This window comes from Vicia villosa, unplaced genomic scaffold (assembly GCF_029867415.1).
Source record: "Vicia villosa cultivar HV-30 ecotype Madison, WI unplaced genomic scaffold, Vvil1.0 ctg.000015F_1_1_5, whole genome shotgun sequence".
Taxonomy (NCBI): domain Eukaryota; kingdom Viridiplantae; phylum Streptophyta; class Magnoliopsida; order Fabales; family Fabaceae; genus Vicia; species Vicia villosa.
The window spans coordinates 20,301-46,762 of NW_026704948.1; the positions used below are offsets into that span (position 1 = coordinate 20,301).

The 26,462-nt window shown below is 28.5% G+C and overlaps 2 protein-coding genes across 2 annotated transcripts; both read left to right on the forward strand.

The window, feature by feature from the left end:
• Window positions 1–2,461: 2,461 nt before the first annotated feature.
• Window positions 2,462–6,403, forward strand: LOC131621956 (probable LRR receptor-like serine/threonine-protein kinase At5g37450). Its single transcript, XM_058893020.1, has 4 exons — window positions 2,462–3,093; window positions 3,856–4,116; window positions 4,516–5,388; window positions 5,638–6,403. Exons 1-4 carry the CDS (start codon window positions 2,661–2,663, stop codon window positions 6,117–6,119), a joined length of 2,049 nt encoding a protein of 682 aa, XP_058749003.1. The 5' UTR covers window positions 2,462–2,660; the 3' UTR covers window positions 6,120–6,403.
• Window positions 6,404–12,561: 6,158 nt separating this feature from the next.
• On the forward strand, window positions 12,562–14,424 carry LOC131621958 (SKP1-like protein 20). The gene is made up of 7 exons (XM_058893023.1): window positions 12,562–12,621; window positions 12,925–13,116; window positions 13,202–13,312; window positions 13,427–13,496; window positions 13,671–13,771; window positions 13,930–14,048; window positions 14,343–14,424. The coding sequence occupies exons 1-7, from the start codon at window positions 12,562–12,564 to the stop codon at window positions 14,422–14,424; spliced, it is 735 nt and encodes a 244-aa protein (XP_058749006.1).
• Window positions 14,425–26,462: the final 12,038 nt, after the last annotated feature.

Below are 26,462 nucleotides of genomic sequence, written 5' to 3' on the forward strand. Positions count from 1 at the left end.
TTATAAACCTCTTGGTTTCTAAAATTTCATTCATCTCGTTGCTAATGATCAATCATATAATCAACATGAAGACAAAAAAATATCACAATGTTCTCACACAACTTTGTGTACAAAACACTTCTCACAAGAATTAGATGTAGAGAGATTTTAGATGATCATGTATGATGATTCAAGAAGGTTTTAGATGAATGAGAGATGAAATTATGAGCAATTTAAAGTAGTATAGTATGAATTGCAATGAGCATCTTGGTTATGTTCACTTCTCTCAAATCTTCACTTTAATTTTTATGTTCAACCTTCTTGATCAACTTCAACATTGACGTGCATGACACTTTTGAGTACATTGTTTCGCCTACAACAACAGTTTAGAAGCGTCACCTATTTCCGAATTCAAAATTCAAACTGCCTACTACAACACTTCATGAGTGTTGCCTATTTTTTATTTTAAAAAATAGTGTTCACTTGCATATTTTCTTATCATTTTAGAGCACACCCATGGTAATTAATTATTATTAATTGCAACACACGTACCTAGGGGTGGCAAACGGGCATGCCCGCCCCGTTTAAGCCCGCCCCGCAAAAGCCCGCGAAAAAACGGGGCGGGGCGGTGCGGGCTTTTTTAAGAGTGCGGGTCTAAAACCTTGCCCCGCCCCGCAAAAAAGTGAGGGCGGGGCGGGAAAAGCCCGCGGGCCTTCGGCTTTTTAGGCCTAAAAATAGTAAAATTCTATGAAAAATCAAATGCCCGCAAAAGCCCACAAAAAAACGGGGCGGGCACATTAAAGAGAGCGGGCCTAAAACCTTGCCCCGCCCCACAAAAAAGTGCGGGTAAAACGGGCTTTCCCCGCGGGCCGGGCCCGTTTTGCCACCCCTACACGTACCCACGTCCATACACACTTATTTTAGTGACTAATTACATGTGCCCATTTTCGTATCCATTTTGGAAGTTTTTACTCTACCTATTGTAGATATTTTTTGGGGGTATCGAGAATGTATACAATTAGCCATCCTTATTATCTTCCACAAAGCAACCAATTATCTTCCCCAAAATTTTGATAATCAGAGTCTCTTGTAATAATCTTCACAACTCTTCTACTATCTTTTCATAAAAAAACTTAGATTTCGTGATCTACATCTTATAACTATATTTTAAAAAGATAATTCCGACCTCCCATGGACTTGTCATGAAAGGAGACACCATGCATTGAGTAGTACTTCCTCTGGTCTCGAATATAAGCAACAAAAAAATAAATTTTTTTGGTCTTAAATATAAGCAAAAATCAACTATAATTATTACATTCAATGTTATTATTCCAAATATAACTCTATTTTTTTTCCACATTTGTATGTTTTTAACGATTTCTAAAACAAAAAGTAGGAGTAAAAATAGAAAGAGTGTTCGACTTAATGCATTTAGACATTTTTCTTAAAGGATGAATTTTTTATTTATTTATAAAATTGCTTATATATAAGACCGGATGGAGTAAAGTCCAACGACTTATGCGATTTAGTCGAATTCCATATACTCTAGCATATCAATGTTAGTAGAAATGCAATAATTTATCATTGTAAAAATTATATTATTCAAATTTCAAATATAATATGTTTTTATTAATGCATTATTATTTTTATACTCGTTCAGTCTCATAATTTTTTTTTATATGAACTTCTTGCTGCCTTTAAATATTGTAATAAATAATATAAATAAGAAAATGCTAATTTATGCGGTAAAAATATAAGTTAAATATGAATTATTTGTCTTAAAAATTACGTATTTAACTTTTAAAATTTTAAATATTATATCATCTAATAATTAATTTATAGTACTTTTTAATTTCTTAATTTGTGCTTTTAGAAGAATTAATGGCAAAAAATAACAAGATCTACAAAATAATTCATTTTGGTTTTGTAAAAAAAAAAAGCTTGAATTGAAATGGAGACAATTATTATCACCCCTTTTCCTAGCTACTATAGTAGTGGCATAATCTCTTGATCTTTACTATAGTAGTGGCATAATCTCTTGATCTTGTCTCCATAATAATGCTCCCATATCATATTGGCATGGCACACTCCACCTTGCTTTTACCGCACTCACTCATAAAATAAAAGCAATGATGTTTATATACATCAATCAAATTTTTACATTAAATACAACCCCATTAAACTTTTGTATATTTTAAAAATATATACAAAATTTAGAAAATAGTAGTAAAAAGTAAAAAAAGTGAAAGAGAAAAACATACATAAACATTAGAAGACAAATGTCACACTTCACAAGTAGCATCCCAATGCTTTGAACTAGTTGAACAAGATGTAACTCAAAAACAATCAAAAAGTACAACTAATCCAACGGTCAATATTCCATCACATATTGCATGCCCTTCTTCATGTACACCACTTTTCAGCTTTCACATTTTTTCTTTATAATAATCATTTTTATGTGATTATTTATTCTAATATTTATTTTTCTATGCTCTCTTTAATTTCTGACTTTTCCACTTCTCTACAAACTTTTGTCACTTCCTCCACCATCACTTCTTAAGCTTTTTCAGAAAGATAACTCATTCTAAGCACAAACACTGAACACAAATTTGAGTTAAGAAAAAACAAGTTTTTTTTCTAAACTTGAATCCACACAACCATTTTCATCCAAGTACTTTAAAATGGGGTGTTCAGTATTTATGTTACTAGTTTTTTCTTCAATGTTTCTAGTTTTAAGCTCAAAAGGTGTATGTGGAAATGCTGAGCTGAAAGCACTTATGGATTTGAAACACAGTTTAGATCCAGAAGGGCATTTTCTGTCTTCATGGTCAACAAATGGTAACCCTTGTGATGAATCTTTTGAAGGTGTTGCTTGTAATGAAAAAGGTCAAGTAGCAAATGTTTCATTGCAAGGAAAAGGGCTTTCTGGTAAACTATCACCAGCCATTGGTGATCTCAAGCACTTGACAGGACTTTACTTGCATTACAACTCTCTATATGGTGAGATACCTAGAGAAATTGCTAACTTGACTGAGCTTAGTGATTTGTACTTGAATGTGAATCATTTGTCTGGTGAAATCCCTTCTGAGTTTGGCAAAATGGAGAGTCTACAAGGTGAGTTAATTCTGTTTTTGTTGTAAAGTTTGGAACTTTTTTGTTTTCTGCATCTGGGTTTTGCTTAATGTTTTGAAAGTTTGTTTTTTTTACTATGTTTGTATTAATATTTTGTTTTTTCTTTGTGCTATTTTTTTCTCTTCATATGATTGACTTTCTATCTCCCTTTCCAGTGCCAACATCTAATGGTGTTTTCTCTTGAACTACAATTTCCCAAAATAGATACTTTTGAGAAAGGAAAGGAAAAGAAAGGAAATTATTGCATATATTACTTTTTGCAACCACTAGTTATGGTTTGTTTTTGAAGAGAAATCTGCTCTAGAAGACACTTTATGAAACTTGAAATCCAATTTAAAACTACTTAATGGCTTGTGCTTTAATTGCAAGAGGTAGGTATGAACAAATGAGTTAAGAGGGTAGCTATACTTTTAGGTTTTGGTAATTTCTTGTTCCTTTTGTTTTTCTTTTCTAAACTATATTCAAGTAGTATATAGTATTTTCTTGAAATGAATGATTTACACTATTTCTGTATAAATGAACATTTTCTGAAATCTATTTCATAAGAAATCTGAATATATCACTATCACTATCTAAAAAATTACTTCAAAATCCATGTACTTTTTTTGTTATCATTCTCTCTATTTTTGTTCTATGAGATTCAAGTCTCCACTAAAAAATTGCTCTTTTTTTTCTACTGATTTTAAGGTTTTTGTTTCTGATTTGGGAGTATACTTATTTTTGCAAATGCATTTTGTTTTGTAGTTTTGCAGCTTTGTTATAACCAACTAACAGGAAGCATTCCTACTCAGCTCGGCGATTTGAAGAAACTTAGTGTTCTTGCTCTTCAGTCGAACAAATTAGCTGGAGCTATCCCTGCTAGTTTAGGTGGCTTAGGAATGTTGATGAGGCTAGATTTGAGCTCTAATAATCTTTTTGGTTCAATTCCAACAAGACTTGCTGATGCTCCTTTTCTTCAAGTTCTTGATGTTCACAACAATACTCTTTCTGGAAATGTACCTCCCGGTAAGAAATTTGCTACTATTCGATTGATGCTATTTTACCGGTTGTTTTTATTTCTTCATTAATGTTTGGTGCTGTATTTGACTAATAGAAAGATGCATTGAAGAGGTAACTGTTATAACCAAGTTGTTGCTTTCATTTTTTCATCATAAAAATGATGAATAGCAGTATCAGTATCGACACCTTCCGATACTGTTTTGTTTCGCGGTAACAGATATTTTTTTAAAATCTTGGTTATAACAACTCACATTCAAGGAATAAAATGACTTTCTACTCAAAATGTCTGTCTACTCGATATTTAATTATACCGGATTAGTCGCTTTTGTTTTTTTTTATCGTACGTTAATCATTTAATTTGTGTAACATAAATACCGCTGACATTTTTTCCTTGTTTTATTGAAGCTTTGAAGAGACTAGATGATAAATTTGTGTATGAATACAATTTGGGACTATGTGGAGATGGATTTTCATCCTTGAAAGCTTGCAATGCCTCAGATCATGCCAATCCAAACAGGCCTGAACCTTATGGAGCAGGAGTTGATGTTAAGCCTAAAGAAATCCCAGAAACTGCAAATATAAAGTTGCCTTGCAACACAACTCGGTGCCAAAGCTCGTCAAAATCCAAGAAAACAGTGTCTATTACCGTTGGCCTAGTTCTGGCGACAATTGCAGTGTCAGCAGTAGGCATTCTAGCTTTCACAATGTATCGCCGGCGGAAGCAAAAGCTTGGTAGTGCCTTTGATATCACTGAAAGCCGTCTAAGCACCGATCAAACCAGAAGTATTTATCGGAAAAATGGATCTCCTTTGGTCAGTCTTGAGTATGCTAATGGATGGGACCCTTTGGCTGATAGTAGACATTTCAACGGAGATAAGCAAGATATGTTCTCGAGTTTCCGGTTCAACTTGGAGGAAGTGGAATCCGCGACTCAGTATTTCTCAGAGTTGAATCTGTTGGGTAAGAGTAACTTTAGTGCAACATATAAAGGAGTTCTAAGAGATGGATCTATTGTTGCTGTTAAGAGCATTAGTAAAACTAGTTGCAAATCAGATGAATCTGAATTTTTGAAGGGGTTGAACATTTTGACGTCGTTGAGGAATGATAATTTGGTGAAGTTGAGAGGATTTTGTTGTTCGAGGGGACGAGGGGAATGCTTCTTGATTTACGATTTTGTTTCAAATGGAAACTTATCGGGTTACCTTGATGTTAAGGAAGGTGAGGGTGAAGTCCTTGAATGGTCAACTAGAGTTTCGATCGTAAAAGGAATTGCTAAAGGTAACTTCTTCTCTCCTCTCTTATTAGAATGATTTTCAATCTTGATGTGTATACCTCTATAGCACCGACACCTCTGAAAAAAAGTGGTCAGCGTTGGTGTTTGAAACCGACACTCACTTGTGATTACGTTTCATTTATTCGTTTTTTTTTTCAAATTATTATCGGTGTCGTGTCAGAGTTGGTGTTGTGTTTTCAGTGTCTGTGTTTCATAGGTGTATGTATACTAAAAAATCTTGATTTGTGAATCAGGCATATCATATTTGCATGCTTACAAAGCAAACAAACCAGCTCTTGTTCACCAAAACATCTCAGCCGAGAAAGTGCTCATCGATCAGCGACAGAATCCAGTACTATCCGATTCTGGTCTATATAAGCTTCTCACCAACGACATTGTCTTTTCTTCACTTAAGGGTAGTGCTGCAAAAGGTTACTTAGCTCCAGAATACACTACCACAGGCCGATTCACCGAAAAAAGCGACGTCTACGCATTTGGGATCCTTCTTTTCCAGGTACTCACTGGGAAGCATAAGATAACTAGCTCAATGCGCCTCGCCGCAGAATCCTTCAAATTCCAAGAATTCATTGACCAGAATCTCCACGGAAGATTCTTCGAATACGAGGCGGCTAAACTCGCAAGAATGGCATTGCTTTGCTCCCATGACTCTCCCTTTGAGAGGCCAACTATGGAAGCTATTGTTCAAGAACTTGCCAATTGTAGTAGTTGTCTTTGATTTAAGTTTTAGTCTAAAACACTCTTGACCATCACTAACACCTAAGTTTTATGTTGTTTGGTAACTTATGAAGAAAGTGTTTGTGATGGTGATGATTTTCTAATGTATGAACATGACATTGTTCTATGTCCTTAACTAAAGGACTAGCTTTTGTGAATGTGTTGGATAGTAGCTAGGTTGTGTAGCTTAGGGAAGGGAATTTTGTTTCCCACTTTTTTCTTTTCTTCCAATGATGAAAACTCTTAACATCAGTTAGATCTTTAATTTATTGTTTATTTTTACTAGTTGTGATGATTTATGCATATTATTATGAATCTCTCTTTTGCAATCAACCAAGTAGAGCAAACAAGTAAAAGCACTCTTCTATCTCCTCCTCCTCCTCCTCCTCTCCCTCTTCATTTTTTTTTTCTGTATTAGATTTGCTATCTTGAAATTTCAATTTATGAAGCCTTTATGCATAATTTTATAAGGTAAGGCCTATTTTATACTTATGATGTCTTGAGTAATTTATTTCTTGAGATTCAGTGTGATTTTGCTTCTCTTTTGGAGGAAGATACTATACAAAGCTTTCTATCTTCATATATTTGAGATTAGGGGTGTACATGGGTTGGGTTGGACCGGATTTGGCCTAATCCGTTACCCAAGTCGTTTAAATTTCAATGGGTTGGATTCGCCGTCCAACCTGCAATTTCATTATCAAACCCAACCTGACCCGTTTATTTATGGGTTAGATTGAGTTGAGTTCGGAAGTTGTGTTTCAAATTAAAAAATAATAATAATTTTTTCAATTTAAAAATATTGTAACACAATTCAATACATTTATACTAATTTCTAACACACAAAATGGATGAAGCACATCATATAATATCTAATAATATTTATCAACATCACATAACATAATCCGGTACCCAACCCATTCAAACTTCAATGAGTTGGATTCGCCGTCAAAACTGCAATTTCATTATCAAAATTAATTCAAACCGACCCATTCATTTATGGGTTGGATTGAGCAGGGCCGGTCCTTTGAATTTTGGTGCCTTGGGCGAATCAAAAAAGTAGTGCTCCTATAATTTTTTTAAACAATAAATACATAAAGATAAAAGAAATAATTACATAAAAAACACATTTTCATTTGACATTGTCCAAAAAGAATAGAAATATGGATCTTTGACTCAATATTTATACTACATCAAAATATAAACCACAATAAAGAGACATATTCTTCTTCTTCTTCTTCTTCTTCTTGATCCGGTCTTTTTTTCCTATAAAAAAATTGACCAAGCCTTTAAAATTATTTAAATATCATCCTCTTAGCATTTTTTGTTGCAAAATCGTTAATAATTTGTTCATAATCAAAGTTCTTCAAAAAATTATTTTCAATTGAAATTAACACATAACTATTTAATCTATCTTGTGACATAGTAGATCTCAAATAATATTTTAATAATTTTAATTTAGAAAAACTTCTTTCAGCAGATGCAACACTGACAGGAGTAGTCAATATTCCTCTATAATATATGCATGCATTAGGAAAGCAATTAAAAGTCTTCAAAGAACTCAATATTATATAGCTTAATTTTGATTCAACTGTTAACACTTCTCAAATAAGTTTCGGTTCTTCAAACAAAATTATTAATGATCTAAGCCTTTTAATACTAATCAAAAATCCAAAAAAAATATTTTCACATGTGCTATACTGCTTAAATCTTCTATCAAGTGAGCATATTGTTTGATCTACAATATATAAGAAATCATGATTTCGTAAAGACTCTTCAGCAGACTCAAGATTCAGCTACCAAATAATCACAGCTACTGAAAATTCAAAGTTTCTAATTCCATGAGTTGCTAAAGATTCGGCTTCACTCTTAATTTTGAGATCATTATCTTGTTCAACTAGTTGAAGTAGTGCTTCACTCTTAATTTGGGGATCAATAATATAAAGTATTTTTTATATCATTATTTTAATTTTAGTGCCTCAATCAAACTTTGTAGTTGCTAAAATTATAGATAAATTAATTGATATTATTTTAGAAGAATTAATTGATTTTATTCTTCTTTATATTTTATTTATGAGAAATTACATTCTTTTATTAATGTTAACTTTGTAGTGGCCCTATAATTTTGTTAATCAGTACTTTTTAAAAAAAAAAATATCAAGCAAAGTATTTTTATAATAGAAAATTCTCTTTTAATATATATAGGGATGAGAAAAAAAATTTGGTGCCCCTAAAATAATGGGGCCCTGGGCTCCCGCCCCACGAGCCCATGCTCAGGGCCACCCCTGGGATTGAGTTGAGTTCGGGGGTTGTGTTTCAAATTATAAAATAATAATAATTTTTTAAGTTTAAAAATATTGTAACACAATTCGATACATTTATACTAATTTTTTAACACACAAAATGAATGAAGCACATCATATAATATCTAATAATATTCATTAGCATGACATACACTTCTTTTAATAGATAAAAAGGACGACCAAGATGTTTCTGTTGAAGATATATTTGGGAGACAGAACAAGACTATGACTAAGATTTAAGTGCAAAAAACAACATCTTCTGACCGGTTCATGCATCAAAGAGATAATATAACCCTCCATGTTTCTATTGCAAGATCATGAAAATTACAAGGATAATTATAAAATAAAAAATGCACAATTATTATCCTCCGTAAGCTTAAGAATAGAGATATGATTGTTCAATAGAGATTAAGAATGTGAAACACATATTTCATTTTGAAAAATTGAATATGAATGAATGTCTCCACAACCATCAACCAGCGTATGAGAGCCAATTGCAACAATAATATATGAATGTCGAACGTGTCACAAAACTACACAAAATTTCTATCTAAGATAAGAAATATGGAGGGTTAAATCCTTAGTATTTAATCCTTAGTATAATCCTCTTTCTATAATCAGTATTTAATCCTTAGTATAATCCTCTTTCTATAATCCTTAGTATTTATTTTAAATCAACATAGAAAGAGAAACCAATCCAGTCCATTAAAATCAACAAAATCAAAATTTAATGGTCGTGATTCATTTATATATATATATATATATATATATATATATATATATATATATATATATATATATATAAAGGAGGGATATTTTTACTCTAAGAGTAAGTTATCAAGACTTACTCCACATCTTGACCATTGATTCTTCTCAATCTAATGGTTAAAATTAAGGAGTATTATTTTTACTCTCCATATTTAATTACTTATTATTTTTAGCCATTAAATTAAATAGAATTAATGGTCAAGATGTGGAGTAAATCTTAATGATTTACTCATGGAATAAGAATAATCCTCCCCCCCTCTCTCTCTATATATACATATATAAAATAAAATTGTATTCTTTTATATATATTCTTATATATAGTATATATAATGTATTCTAATTGTATTCTTTTGTATATATTCTTATATATAGTATATATAATGTATTCTTTTATATATATACTATATAAAAAATATATTATACATACATATATATATATATATATATATATATATATATATATATATATATATATATATATATATATATATATATATATATATATAAAAGAATATACTTTATCTTTTTTAATATTATATATATATATATATATATATATATATAATTTAAAAAAGTAAATAAAAGTAAATTCTTTTATATATATATATATAAATATATATGTATATTTTATAATATATATATATAATATATTTTTATATACTATATATAAGAATATATATATATATATATATATATATATATATATATATATATATATATATATATATATATATATATATATATATATATATATATATATATATATATATATATATATATATATATATATATATATATATATAGTATATAAAAATATATCCTTTATATACTTATAAAAATATTTCTTTCTTACATATAGTATATAAAAATATATCCTTTATATACTTATAAAAATATATTTTTATATACATAAAAATATAAAGCATATAAAGATATATTTTTATAAGTATATAAAGAATATATTTTTATGTACTATATATAAGAATATATTCTTTATAGTATATAAAAATATATACTGTAAAGGTAAATAAAAATATATATATTCTTATATATTTATATAATTGAAAAAGGTAAATAAAAATATATGTTATATATATATATATATATATATATATATATATATATATATATATATATATATATATATATATATATATATATATATATATATATATATATATATATATATATATATATATATATATATATATGTATATATATATATATTCATTCTTTTATTTTATATATCCTTATATAGAATATTCAATTAATCATATAATTTAAATATAATATATCATTATATATATATATATATATATATATATATATATATATATATATATATATATATATATATATATATATATATATATATATATATATATATATATATGTTTTTACCTAATATTTAAATTAATTTAAAATTATAAAAGGTAAAAAATCAAAATTTGAAATTTCATGTTAATAAAGAAACTATTTTAATTATTTTACATGTAAAGTAAAAACATAATTGATAATTTGTTTTTTAAATTTAAAATAATAAAAACATATTTATTGGTATATTATCCTTTTATTATAAAATATAACTTTTTCTCATTTATAAATAAATCCTAATATCATCCATCAACAATTCTCTTTCCCGTTCTATCATCCTTGTTATAGTTGCACCAATCTTCCTCCGGTAAGAAGAAATCTATTTTTCATTAGTTCAATGTCTCCTATTTTTTTAATGTATTTTTGAGTTCTCTAAACTCTTCAAAATAATAAATTTTCAATGTGTTTTACTTGACACTTAGGTGATCATTTGAAGCTTGGGAGTAAGAAAAGTTAATTGTCGTAGAGATCTACAAGAAATCTACGACAAGAAAAATTCTCAAATTTAATCATCAAAAAGGTATGTAAAAATAATCAATATTTTAAACAGTGATAAAACAGGACATTATTTTTGTAGCAAAAACTTTAACTTGGGTGTCGATAGATGTTTGGATGTCCAATTCATTTATAGTTTTGTCTTATTTTTATTTTCTTCTTTGTATTGGGTCGACTACTTCTTGTACTCCCTACGCTTGCTTATAAAAAAGAATTCCAATAATTTTCATGATTAAGTTTGAGAACATTGAACTTTAAAATTGTTTAATGACCTTTTGTTTTTATTTTATTTTATTTTTGTCAGAATTTTTTTTATCAATCTTATTTCATTTAATAATCTAAATATTGAAATCATCCTTTCTCTCACATGTTTTACTTTTAACACAAAATATTTAATATTTTTGAATTAGTTACATGTAATTCTGGAAAAGTAAATTGATTATTATATTTTTGAAGTATTGTAAAAAAATACTCAATAAAATATAATTTCGTTGGAGTGTTCTAAATTTTAGTTTAGGATTATTTAGTCAACTAAATGCATGTTACAATAAATATTTGAAATATTAACATAGTTAGTCAAAAATATCAAATGAAACTGTATGTGTGACATTATAAAAAATTAAAATTTCATCAAATAATTTAAAGTTTTTAATGATTATGATTGATTCTCAATGTAAAAAATATAAAATGTGTTACTAATGACTAATATGTGATATATTATTGCTTTGTTTGATTGATTGTCAACGACTTATATAGGATTTATTATTGTTTTGTTTGATTGATTGTTAAACAATAAAATTTTATTTTGAATGTTGATAATATTTAATTTCATTTTCAACCTTTTACTTAGGAACGTAATCGTTATAAATTAAACAACCCTCAATCTTAAATTTTCCAGTAACATATGTTTAGAATAGATTTTGCTATTATGATTTGGCCAATCTTGAATGAAATTTATGGTATATAATTGAACCATGAGGTATGATATCATATTACACCACTCTTTTAATATAAAGTAAGGTAAAGTGAACCAAATTTGTTAGGTAATTATAAGTTTCCACCTTAATTTATTACTTATATTTATTTAATATGTTAATTTTTATTTTATTGATTGTCTTTTAGTAGTATTATATATTGGTTGAGTTTAACCTTCAATGCATATACACTTCTTCATTTAAAATACATGTTCTCATCTCACAACAAGTAAAGCGAAATAAATCTCTATAATTTAGAGAAGAAATTGACGACTAAATTATTTCAAATCTAAGATATGCATGTAAATTTAGATGCACATGATTGCATAAATTTTTAGCTTACTAACTTTTTTTTGGTTATATTTCTTAGATGGAATCATATGTATGGATTCAAACTAAGGATGGTTTATTTCAACAAATAGAGAAGTCGGTGGCTAAGTGTTGCCCAATCATTTGTCGAGAAATTGTTCAAAATTATAAGGGGTTTTCTAAAGTCTCTGCAGTATCTCTTCCACCTTGTGTTACATCTACGATGTTTGGTTTAATACTTGATTATTGTCGATCTTATCAAATAATAGGACGCCCCGAAAAGGTATGGAATATTGTTAACTCTCATGATTCAATTTTTTCTTGTTTTGAGAAGAAATTTATAATTTTTCAGTCCTCCTAATTTATTTCCTAAAAAAAAGTTTAATTCAAATTATTGGACAAGCGAAAAAAAATTAAACTCAAATTTAATTATGTCACTAAACATTTGAAATTTCAAAATTACGAATAAATATATATATTTTTTGTTAACTTTTTGTTAACTTTTTGTTAATTTCTAATAATTAGAGATATTCTAGTTAAAATATTTTACACTACAAGTATTTTCACGTGATTGTTACAATTATAGGACTGCAAAGCTTTTGCCGAGACTTTTATTTCAAAAGATGTAAAGACTTTGATTGAGTTAGGAACTGCTGCTGTAAGTCTGGAAATAACACCATTGGTTGACTTGACTTGCAAAGAACTTGCTCAACAAACTAAAGGAAAAACTCCTAAAGAAGTTTCTAAACTATTTCATCTAAATGATGACCTTGACGAGGTATGTGGATATGACCTATATCTAGTTATGTGACCCTTAAATAAAACTATGATGTTTCTTAAATTTTTATTGGACATTTTGATAGGAGGAAAATTTTGATAATATAAAAAATATGACTGGTTATTCACGGATCCTACTTTTCAAGAAATTTTCTGAAATAAAGAATCAAGAACTACGAGTGAGAAAGACATTGAAGGCATGTTCTATCTTTTCAATTACATACGTTTCTAAAGAATTGAATTAATATATTCTCTTACAATTGTTTAATGAAAATTATATAATAAAACTTCTTGTGTTTCATGATGTTAAGGTTGTGGAGAAACCAAAAGATGAACGCTCGATTAATGATTTACTTAAATATATTAATGGGCCAGATTGTGGTAATATTTAATGTTTTCCTTAGAAATCACTTTTTTATAGCCTATTTTTTTCTTCCATTTTTTCATTCCTATTTTTTTTGTATTAAAGTCTCCTTAGAGATTATAAAACTTTTATAATTTTTATTTTTTATTTTCTCTATCATAAAGATACAAATAAATTGACATATATGATAGGTACTTCAACAATTAAGAAGAAAAAGAAGATTAGGAGAAAGGAGGGAAAAACAAAAGATATTTCTTCAAAAGATACAATAGAAAATAATAACAATAATAAGGTTAGACTCTTACCATATATTATATTTCAGAATAACTTATGAGAATGTTTGCATGTGAGGTATCCTCATTTTAATGCATTTTAAGATCAACATTTTTCATGGTCTTACCTAGAATTTTTGTTTGTATTCATCTTCAATGTTCATGTAATGCATTAAAGACCTCTTCAAGTAAATACAATGAAGCAGATTCTGAAGATGATTTCGATCCATTAATGAAACACTCTAAAGAAGATTCTGAAGATGATTTAGATCCTTTAGTGAAGAAGGAAATTGACAGGTTAGTTACATTCTTCTTTTAGTTCTTTAATTATTTTTTAATAAGATCGAATAAATGAATGTCCATATAACTATGTTTCTACTTTAAAATTAATATTTTTGAGCATCCAACATGTGTGATCGCCTAAAAAGGCGAAAAAGATTCCTTATATATATATATATATATATATATATATATATATATAACATTTAAAACAGATATTTATTTAATTTTGTAAGGAAATACATGGTTATTTAATTGTTAATTTTTTTATTTATTATATATTTATTAATTATTATGTTTTTATATATACAGGGAGGTGGAATATTTTACCAGGCTATTAAATTTAAATTGGTCTGAAAGGATAAAAATATTACCTTTAGGACAAACCAAATGATTAACACCCTTATCTATGATATCAAATGGTTCAACATGTTTTACAAAGAGAATCTTACAAATAAAATGATAGTTACTCAGAGATTGATGTTTCTTCATTTATAACTTGAATGCGCTTGTTTGAGCATAATTTAATCACTCAAATTGAAAAATGTAATTGAAGCTAGTTAGTTATCTTTATTTTTAATGTAGTTTTATTGTATTATTTCTAGAGTTATTGTATTACACTTTTTTGGGGAAATATTTTGTTCTTTTCTATAAGACTCTGTTTAAATTTTAAACGTGTTAATTATTTTTACCAACACATCCTAATTTATTTTACATAATTTTTTGTTATCAACAATAAATGCTAACATGATCTCTCTCTCTCTCTCTCTCTCTCTCTCTCTCTCTCTCTCTCTCTCTCTCTCTCTCTCTCTCTCTCTCTCTCTCACACACACACACACATACACACACACACACACACACAAATTAAACATGTAAAAACAATATCAACTACTTGCGAATTTAATACTACTTTCATCTGATACAAAAATAGTGGATTTAGGGTTTCGGTTGAGGTGTGAGTATTTGTCATGTATATTTATTTTGCTTTTGTTAATTAGTAAAAAACCAAAAACAACTAAAATAATCCTTTTTCAAAAATACCAAAAGCAATTTGATTAATATCATAAATTTTCTTTTCACTTAATTTGAACCATTGTATACATTTAATTGAACTGAACTTATTGATTACTCACCTTAATTCATACTTATCAAATCATTTTCATTTTCAATCCCTGGTCCAACAGTAAGTCTTTTTCGTAATTCAATTTAAAATGCACCATCGATTAAATTTCATTTTCTCGCCCAAGTGCAATCATTCACTTAAAAAAAAATTAATCAATCAACTATTTCTCACCCATGTGCGATTGTTATTTTACTTTTTTTGCCTATATATGTGCAACTTTTAAAACCAAACAAAGTCAAACTCTTGATAATTATCAAGCCCATTTTGAAAACTAAATTCAAACTAAACCATTTTTCAAAAAGTCAAAACATTTGATCATTATCAAGCCATTTTTCAAACCTAACCAATCTAGTGTAGTTTCCTAGAACTACGTATGTCTTGAGTTTCTCATTGTACCTGAGGATACATATGAGCGAGATCCAACGTCTCGTCACACAACCTTTTTCTTTTTTCACCCTTTTAAGAAAATTATTGGCCAACTTTTAGAAAAAGCAAAAAATCTTTTGTCCAAGTGCGAGCATTTTCACCTTTCGCCCAAGTGTGAGCTTATTTACCTTCTCGTTTAAGTGCGATTCCTTTTTCAAATCCCCTTTTTCGCCCAAGCGCGAACCCTCTACTCAACACTCGTCCGTGTTGGTCTAGACTCTCGTTCTTGTCACCTAAAACAAAAACAAGTAAGTTCACTAAGAACTACATAGCCTTGAGTTTTCCATCGCACTTGGAGATACATAGGAGCAAGATTCAAAGTCTCGTCAGGCCCATTAATGAAATACCAATAACATTTTCCTTTCTCTCTCGCATAATGAGTAGAAAATAACGTAAGCATAAGCAAACATTTGATACGAGGCTAACTAAATATGTCCCGTTGAGTACAATATATGTGAAGGGTGCTAATACCTTCTCCCTGTATAACCGACTCCCGAACTCTAATTTGGTTGCGATGACCTTCTTATCATTTCTTTCGCGGGTTTTATTTATATTTTTTCTTTCCTTTTAGAATAAATAAAGTTCGGTGGCGACTCTGTTATTTTTCGAGTGTTCCTTATACTTAGGTATTTTTCGCGCCACGACATAGCTTTCTTAATTCGAGTGATTTTGTAAAAGGGATCCTATATTTAGGACTGAGGTAATAATAAGTAGAAAATACAAATCTCTAAATCTGTATTAATGTCTTTAGGGTTAAATATACAATATCCCCTGCAATGTAGGCGAGATTCGGTTTTCCCCTATAAATTATTTTTTTAAATCCCCCTTGAAATGTTAAAAGTCTATGCCTTTTGCACTCTAGGTGCACAAGTTATCCCTCTGTAATATATATTTTTATTTATTTACGCCTTCCAAATTCAGTGTTCAAATTATACGGTTAGGGGGGAATTCAATAAAATATTGTAGGGGATAAAGCAAAACTCGCCTACATTTCAAGGAGGTATCGTATATTTAACCTATGTTTTATTCAATCAAAACATTAAATTTGGATTTTTTTTCATCATTCTAAATTGTGTCAACTCATTTCACATAGTTTTACAATATTGTGCTTTAGTGTGAAGGCTACGAAAAATAAAAATATTCAAAAATTTTCAACACTTTTCATAAATTTCATTTCTCTCCACCACCTTACCCACACATACTCCATGCTATTATAGATAGCTTAAATAAACACCTCACTCTTGATTAATCCCTATCCCCAAAATATAACTCTAAGTCTTTTATTTTCTAAAATTATTTCTAATACCCTACACATACAAATTATTACTAACACCCTACACATACAAGAGACCTTGACACCACATATCCACCAAAAACTTGAAGGTAATGGGGGGTATGGGCCACCTATCTTATAAATCAAACATTTCATCAATTCTTAGTTGATATGAGACTTGAATAATTGAAACTCAACAATCCCCCCCACAATTATGAGTCACCCACATCATTAGTCTTGATCCAAACTAGGATCCACTTCCACTCCCCAATCGATTCAACTAGTACTCAGATACCACTAGTTGAGGAAGTCCAAGGAGCAAGGCCCATAAGTGTCAATGGGCAAAACGTTCATGGTTACAATAGATATTGACACCATATATCCCCAAAATCTTAAGGTAATAAGGGTATGAATCACCTCTTTTATAAACCCAACTTTTCCCCCATTCCTATTTGATGTGAGGCTTTAACACTTGAAACCCAACAATCAAGATGTTGGAATTAAACCCCAATTTAGGAGTTGATTCGAATCAATCTTAATGAACAAGAATTAATCTTTCTAATTGATTGCACCTTTTATTCTTCATTCTTCACTCGAATGAATCAACCATACTTTGGTTGCAAGATGATTCACGCTTCATAGAAATTTTTAGAAGAAATAAAGATGAATTGGGGAAGAAAAGAGAAATTAGGGTTTGAGAGAAAATGAGAAGAAAAAGAAGATTCTGCAGAGTTTCTCTCTACTTTCAAACGGAAATTTTACTCAATTTTTTTCCACGCATTAAGGGTATGAATCACCTCTCTTATTTATAGCTGAGATTACTTGTACACCAAAATATCTCTAACTAACTAACTAACTAACTCAGCTAAAACATGCAAAAATGCTAAGTTTAATTCCTTCGAGGCTAGCTCCTTCAACAACTATACATTTCGACCACTACATGCATTTCAATAACTACTTATTGTATTCTATTCTCCGTCGAATACCGCTAATATAGACTCTATCGAATTCCTACTTCGACAAAAAGAATTACACCATCAACAAAAACTTAGACCATTGATTATGATGCCATATTAATTTATTGTTCAAATTGATGTGGATGGAAGTGTATAAAGAGGTTCATGAAGATTGCACGCACCAATTGCACATAACTCAAGTAGTCTTATTAGATATTGATTTTTGATTTCGGTCATTTCATTTTTCCTCAACTTCTATATTTCTATTATGTTTCCTATGTTTCTTTAGCATCATCTTTCATGTCATTTAGGCAATTAATTAGTTATCTTCAATAGTGTATTTTCTGTTGCAGTGCTTTCAATGTTTTACAAGCAAAGGGACCTCCAAAACAGAAATAATACAAAGAATTTCAAAATATTGTTAAAGAATCTTTCTTTGCTGATGATTACTCTAAGATCCTTAAAAACCCAAACAAAGTAAAATTTTTTTTAACCCTTTTGTATACCCACGCCATAATCCAAAAAATTAAGAGGAGAAGTTATAATCTTCAAAATTTAAGAGTGATATATTCGTTGGTCTCACTATTGCAAATCTTTACACACCTCAAGTAAATTTCTTTATGATGCTAGTATATATAGTTGTAATTCATATTAATTTCTCCATATTTTATTTTCTAATAAGACTTTTAAAAATAGGCTATTGGATACTCCAAGCTTTCACATTTTCCTCTATAATATGGATTGTGTATAAATCTTGTCTCACATCCCGAGTTTTGTTTTTTTTTTTGTTGCAATTTTTGATGTTGAACTAAATTTTCATACGTTTTGGTGTGTGCTGAAATGATGTTTTGATCAATTTAGATTGATGCACATACCAGTTAATTTGTCGGGCCATCAAGTATTGTTGAGAGTAATAAATAAAATATAAGAATTGTAGATAATGGTGTAGTTCGGTGTGAAAAGTGGAACTTACATGTTTTTGGTGATGGTTGGAAGGAAAAACTAATATGTATGCTAGATGATTTTCCATGTAGTAGAATAAACAAACCTACTAATGGCTTATTTGAAACACAAGAGTGAATGCGTGAAAGACTTCTTACTAAATATTGGTTGAATTTTACTGTTTTAGTGTATGGTATAAATTTTGTTATATTTGAATGAAATATAATATGAATTAGATTTCATAATTTATAGTTATATATTTTTCATTTTAAAAATGTATTAATAATTTTATTTTAGTTTGATATATGAATATTTACCTTTTTAAATATATAATATTTTGAATGTTAGTTAGTTTTATGAAATTATTTATTTATTTGATTGTAACTTTTGATAATTTATAAATATTTAAAAAAGCCAACAATTTTATCAAGAGTTAAAACTATCTTCAAAAATATTAAAATTAAAATTTAACATAAGTTTAAACTGTTACGAAACATTTGAACTGTGAAAATTTCATATTTTAGATAATTAGCTACCCTCGTCATAAATCTTAAAAACAAAATGTAAAAAAAGTTAATAATGATAACAATTGCCATAATTATATTTTGGAGGTAATTTTATTACCGCCTCAATATGTTACAATAATTGAGGTGACGATTTTTCAAACCATCACAAAACAGGCTCGTCTTACATGATTTTGCAACAATCCGAAAAATCGCCGCATCCACGGGTTTGCGGCTGTTTTTTTAATGGTACACTCAATGAGATCCAAAACCAAAATATATTGAAACAAAAAGTGATATACAAAAGGAGGAGGGGGCTAAACCAACACCTACAAGAAGCTATAGTGAGAAAGACCAAGCCTATTTTTAACAAGGCCTTCTCTAATTACAATAGGAGGGTGACCACCAAGTGAAATCAGGCAAACAACCTTAAGTTTTCTAGAGCGTCCGCACATTGATTATCTTATTTACAAATGCAAGAGATCAAAAAGTTTATCAAACTAAGCTTGATTGACTAGTTTAAATATCTGGTGTTTCACCGGTTAAAATCTCTATAAAACCAAAAATAAATCATCACGAAACTCTTTTTTATTTTGTAGCGGAGGACTAATGTATCTCATCTAATAATATTAATATTGTTACTCGCCCTTTTAAAATCATGCAAGTTAAATTTTCATTAACATGCAACAAGGTCAAGGCTATGTTTGGTATGAGTGAAATAGAGAAGAGAGAAATAAAGGAGAGAGAAGTTTAAGAGAAATAATAAACTTCTCCTGCTTGGTATGCTAAGAAATAGAGAAGAGAGATAGAATCATGCTGGAACCCACTACTTTTTCCTTTCTCCTCTAATAAGCGAAGATTTTTTGTAGCATCTAATTTTTTTCCACTTTCCATACATATCCTTATCCTTCCTTTGCTTTGTTATTCATAAAGAGTACACATTTCTACTTTATTTTTTTCAACGTAAATTAATGACTTTTTTTTTCCACCTAAATTGATGTATTACTTTTCTATATCCTCTGTACGTGATTAAAACTAATTTAACTCTTAATAAATTAATTATTTTTTAAATAAAATAAATGATCTAAAATAGTTTAATTAATTTGATTATATTTTTAAATTATCTAATACATAGACTAAGTTAAATAATTTAATTAATTAACTGAAATTAATAAATATAAAATAAAAAGTGAACTAAATGAATTTTTTTAATAAAAAGATATTTTGGTACTTTCAAATTTTATCAACACTTCTCTCTCTTCTATTTCTCTTCTTTGTCTCTTAAACCAAACAATATCTCAAATCTACTATATTTTTCTCATCTTTCTCTCTTCTTATACTCTCTTTCTTATTTCTCTCTTTTCAATTTCTCACCACAACCAAACACACCCTAAGTGTCATCACATGGAACAAAGACAATGTATTAAGTATGAAACCTCTAATTGTTTAGGCTCATAATATTCTTTATCATTATCCCCAATTTAAAAAAGACTTATTCTCAAGTGAAAATATGCTTTATCTTCTTATAAGCAATAGCATTAATCTACTAATACATAATAAAACAAGAATTTTCTTAAAATATGTACATAAATACTATTGATTAATCCTTCTATTTCTGAGTCCAAGACCGTCGAAAAAAAAAAGTCCATACCATTTCTTTATCCACCCCTAGGGTGAGAATTACTGCAGGAAACTTTATAATATCCTTGACTTTGGAGATGCATCTCTGAAGTCATTTTTTCTCCTATTTTCTCAAAATTCGGAGATGTATATCTGAAAACACTAATTTTTGGGTGTTTTCGAAAATACATATCCGAAAACACCCATTTTCACATTTTCCATTATTTCGGAGATGCATCTCCGAAATATGCTTTGAGTTTTTCTTTTTATTCAAATCAAGGATTAATCCCATATTTTACATTAATCAACAAAATAGAATTGAATAAATACGAATAAAATATAACACGTAAATATGAATAAAATAGCAATATTATAAATACGAAAAATAGTTGTACGAGTAAGTGCTAAGTGTCAATATAATACAACCCGAATATAAAAAAGTCAAGAATAAAATATAAATAGGCAACTGCTACTGAGTATGCCTAACCCTAACTCCCTGAGACCTCCTCTGCCCCCTATACACCACCGCAACGACCGCATCACTGACCCGCCTCATAGAGGTGTTTTCGGAAATGTACTTAGGAAACAACCTCCGAATACCATTTTTTTGCAGAAACCCATTTCTTCCATGAATGCTTCAAAATCCATTTTTTCCTAATTAAACACACACATTGACGTATAATAACTAAACCTTATAACATTTTGCTAATTTCTAACAACCCTACTATGAATTTCAATCCCAGAGTTTAAGGTTGTAAAACTTACAAATTAGAAGTTTTGAATGTAACCTTTTAAGTAGTCGTTGAATGTTGTAGAGCAATTTTAGATGTCAAATTAAATGTAGTAGTAGGAAGAAATGGAGAAATTTTTGGAAATTTTGTGTTTTAGGATAAAATGAAAAGGAGGGAGGCTGTTTTGTTTAAACTGCAAAACGAAGATATTTTCAGAGATGCATCTCCGAAAACACTTTATTTTTAAATAAAAAAATGATTTCGAAGATGCATCTTCGAAATTACTATTTTTGATGACTTCAGAGATGCACTTCCAAAATATAAGAGCGTTTTAGAAATTTTATATCTAAAAATTTTTGGGGTGGATAAAAAAATGGTCATAGTGTTTTGTTTTTCCTTTAGGTTTGGCCCATGTGAAAAACTTCAATCTTTGAATATGAACTTTAACATTTTTCTTTAGTTTTGACATTATAAATTTTCTTTAAGAAAGACCACTATTTTCTCATTCAAACTGATCACCTGAAAATTTAAAGAGAATCACTCTCCACTCATAATTTTCACCTTAAGGTTTAAAGGTCGTCTGTCATTCATATCCCATCCTTAATATGATTATATTTTAATAGCATGCCAGTGATCTAGCAAATCATTAAATCTAGGTATGAGAAAGTAATATTATATGGTTTGTTAATATATTTGCTACTAACATACAATTATTTTAGTGTTATACCACCTTTTTTAAAGATAATACCCAATATATACCTCAATTTCAAGCTATATAACAAAATATTATATAAAAAAAATATAACTTGTAGAGCCTCCGCCAAATGAAAGAGCGGACCCTTATAAAATTTTAGAGCATGCATTGCATTTTTTATTTTAAAATTAATATTTAAAATATTAAAATAAAATAAAAAATAAAGTATCAATCTTAAAAAATTTATACTAAAATTTTACATTTGAACGACTCAAATTTTATGTAATCAATTATCATCGTTTTTTTTTTCAATAGGCAATTTGTGTCTAGCCAGATTTGAACTTAAGACCTTGAAGGGAGCATCAATTATCATCGTGAAAATTAAGATCTAAGATAAAACTCTCTATTTTTTGAAGAATACCTTTTTAATTTTGTATTTTATTTCTCTAATCATTAAGTTATTTCATTAAATTTTACTAAGACGGTGTGAATAACCTTATTGAAATAGATGATTTTTTTTCTTTTAACCTTTGGTGAATTTGTCTCTCATCCATAAAATAATGAAGATTTAATTTTTTTAAAGAATATTGGATTAAAAAAAGGAAATATAAACAAAATTATTATATTTTTTGACTATGTGTTGACGCAATAAAGCGTCAAGCAAAAGATTTGGAAATATTCCGAGTTTTATGGTCTCCACAGGGATTGGTGCGAGGGAAAGAATGCCGTTCAAAACTTTCCGCGTTTCTGAGCTTGGGTTGAATGGTTTAAAGCTTAAAGTGCGGAAAGCAAAATATGAACATAAAAAGAAAACATTCTTTGAAGAAAAGAGAACTCGTGGGGATTGAATTTCAACTACCCATCATATACTTAAGTCTACTGATCAATTGTACGCAATCTAAATCATATTTCAATATCATCACGTATCGCTCACAACCAGGTCATGTCTAGCGCAGAGTTGAGAGAACAATCATATTGTCTCGTAGGCGATGTCTCGTGCAACTCAACAATATAAAAGCACTAAGAACCGAGTGACTTTTGTCTCGTGTGTGAGAGGATCACATTGCTATCTCTTATAACATCTATAATCCTCTTAAAGCTTATGACTTTTGTAATTCTATGAAAATAAGCAGTCTTATGGTCACCCTCATCGAATCTTCTATGTCCAGTCTTTGTCGATCAAAATTGATTAGTTTGCGCATGAATGTTCATATTATGTAGATAATCATCAAAATCAGCAATGTCCATAAGAGTTTGAATAAGATGGGTCTCATCTAAAGCTCTTTCCACTTGCATATCCATATTTTCAAATTTGTCTTGCTTAATCGTTTTAGTTCTCCCTGCAACCTTTGAATCTAAGATATAATTTGATGCATCATATTTCCTTCCACAGGTTTGTTCCAATTGCACGCAATCACCGTGAAACAATCTTCATGGGAAGACCAAGTCTTGTCGAATTTGAATGAGTAATGACTATTAAATATGGTTTCGTCCTTCCTGATTAATGAGAATTATATGATGATACGAGAAATGTCGAAAAGAAGAATAACAACGGATGTGATTCCATAGATTATGTTAAAATCTCCCACGAACATCCTAGGGGCGACATAGTTATCTTGGGGCTGCGCCAGTGATGCCTACAATTCCAATTGAAATTCCATAAACCCCAAATGATTGGAAGATTATTCGGGTTATGATAAACACAGAAGCCTGTTACATTAAGTTGATGCCAATACCATTGCGGAGTTCGGTTTAGATCAATCGTCTGTTCCGCAATAAAAAAGAAATCCAGTTTGTGATAAAAATAGGGATGACTAAGTTATAATATAAGGATATAGGGATAACGGATATAAGAATTTATAAGGATAACTAAAACTATTATAATATAAGAAAATATCTTTATATATGTTCATTTATTAATCCTTAGATCCTTATATATCCTTATTTCCTTATTTGGTTGTAAAATAAGATATCAAATTATGATAAAAATAGTAATTAGTTTAAATGAAATATAAATTTTGTAAAATAATTTTAAAAGATAAAAAGTCCAAATTTTAAATGTATTAATAAGTAAATTATTTTCAATAGTTAAGCAATTCAAAATAGAAATATAAATGATATATTTCTTTTTCTATTGTAAAAAGTTAAGAAATTAATGGTAAATTTGTCTTAAATGATTTTTTTTTTTCAATTTCCTATAAATCCTTATTACCTCCCTCAAAATTCACTCTCAAACTCTCTCAATTTTTTCATTATAGTTGCACAATTCTCCATTGGTAAGAAGAAATCTATTTTTTTTCTTAATTTATTGTCTTCTTTCTTTTCTCTTTATATTTGTCTTTTCTAAATTCTTAAAAATTATTAATTTTCATTGTCTTTTATTTGATGCTTAGGTGATCATTTGAAGCTGGGAAGTAAGAAAGTTTATTTTTGTATAGATCCGCAGAAAAATTGTCTAATTCAGTCATCAAGAAGGAACGTAAAAAAGTTCAATATTTTAAACAGTGATAAAATAATTTTCATGATTATTTTCTTAATTGATTTAAAGTTGGAGAAAATTTAATTTTAAAATTGTTGGATGACCTTTTGTTTTTTTTAATATTTTTATTTTAGACAAAAAAAATTTAACAATCGTCTTTCATTGAATAAACCAAATATTGAAATCATACTTTTTACTCACATGTTTAACTTTTTACACAAAATGTGAGTTCCACTAAATATTTGAAATATTAGCATAGTTTCAGGTTTTTATTTGGTGTTATTTTCCTAAACTATCAAAGTAAAAATTAATTAGTCAAAAATATCGTATGAAAGTGTATGTGTTACGTTATAAATAGTTAAAATTTCACCAAATAATTAACAGTTTAATGATTATGACTGATTATCAATGTAAAATAGTAGTATGTATGTTAATGTAAAAAGCATAAATTACTAAAAAATTATATGATTTATTATTATTTTTACTTTTATATATATATATATATATATATATATATATATATATATATATATATATATATATATATATATATATATATATATATATATATATATATATATATATATATATATATATATATATATATATATATATATATATAGACGTATTTTAATTTACTTCCATTTTAAAAAAATTATTTACCTTGATGGAAAAATTACATTCTATAAAAGTTTTTTATTTTTTACCATTCTAATTTTTACATGTTTAGAGATACCTCAAAATTATAGAAGGTATTTAAATCAAAACATAACTATTTGCGTGCGGTAAATTATATGATATTACAATTTGTTCTCTAATAGTCTTTTGTATGATGTAATTGACGATAATATAAATTTTCTTTTTAAAATTTGAAACTTGACTTGCCAGAGTTTTGTCACTTTTGGTAGACCCAAATCCTCTCACTTACAAGAACTTACTTTTTTATAAAATAGTTATGACTATAATTTCATTTGAGAGTATTACAATTAATTTTTTCCTGATATCTACTCAATCACCTTTAATACTTTTTGAATTCAATAATAGTAGTAATAAATAATTTTAAGGTCTATCTCAAATATGGGTGAGTTGGTTTACATTCCTTTTAATATACCTTAGTAGAAAATTTGTCTTCCAATCTCATGGATTTCTTACACACTATAGGAATTTTCATTTTTGCCCCCAACTTTTATAGATCGATCTTTGGAAACACCTCATATTTAAAAAAAAATTTGATTTCTTCTGTAGATGCATCTACGGAAGCGTATAAAATCAAAGAAATCATATTTAAACACACATTTTTTCCAATTTAAAAATACTTCCATAGATACACCAATATAAAATTACTCCATGTCAAAACCAAACGAACAATCGAGGAACAATTCTCCTTAGAGAAAAAATAACTTGTAAGTTGTAATGATTTAATATTTCCAATCAATATCTCCTTTACAAAAATAACAACAATGACGTTAAGCCTAGTAACAAAAAATTGAATCACAAAAGTGAATACCATGAGAATTCCATAATTTATAAACGCATGTTCAAACTACATGTAATAATCTTAAGGTTTTTTCTTTACCCACCTCCCTATGGGGGTCACCCCCAGCGAAAATCCCATTTTACCCCTGCTTCGGACATGCATTTCTGAAATATATTTTTTTTCTAAATTTTTTCAGACTTCGGAAGTG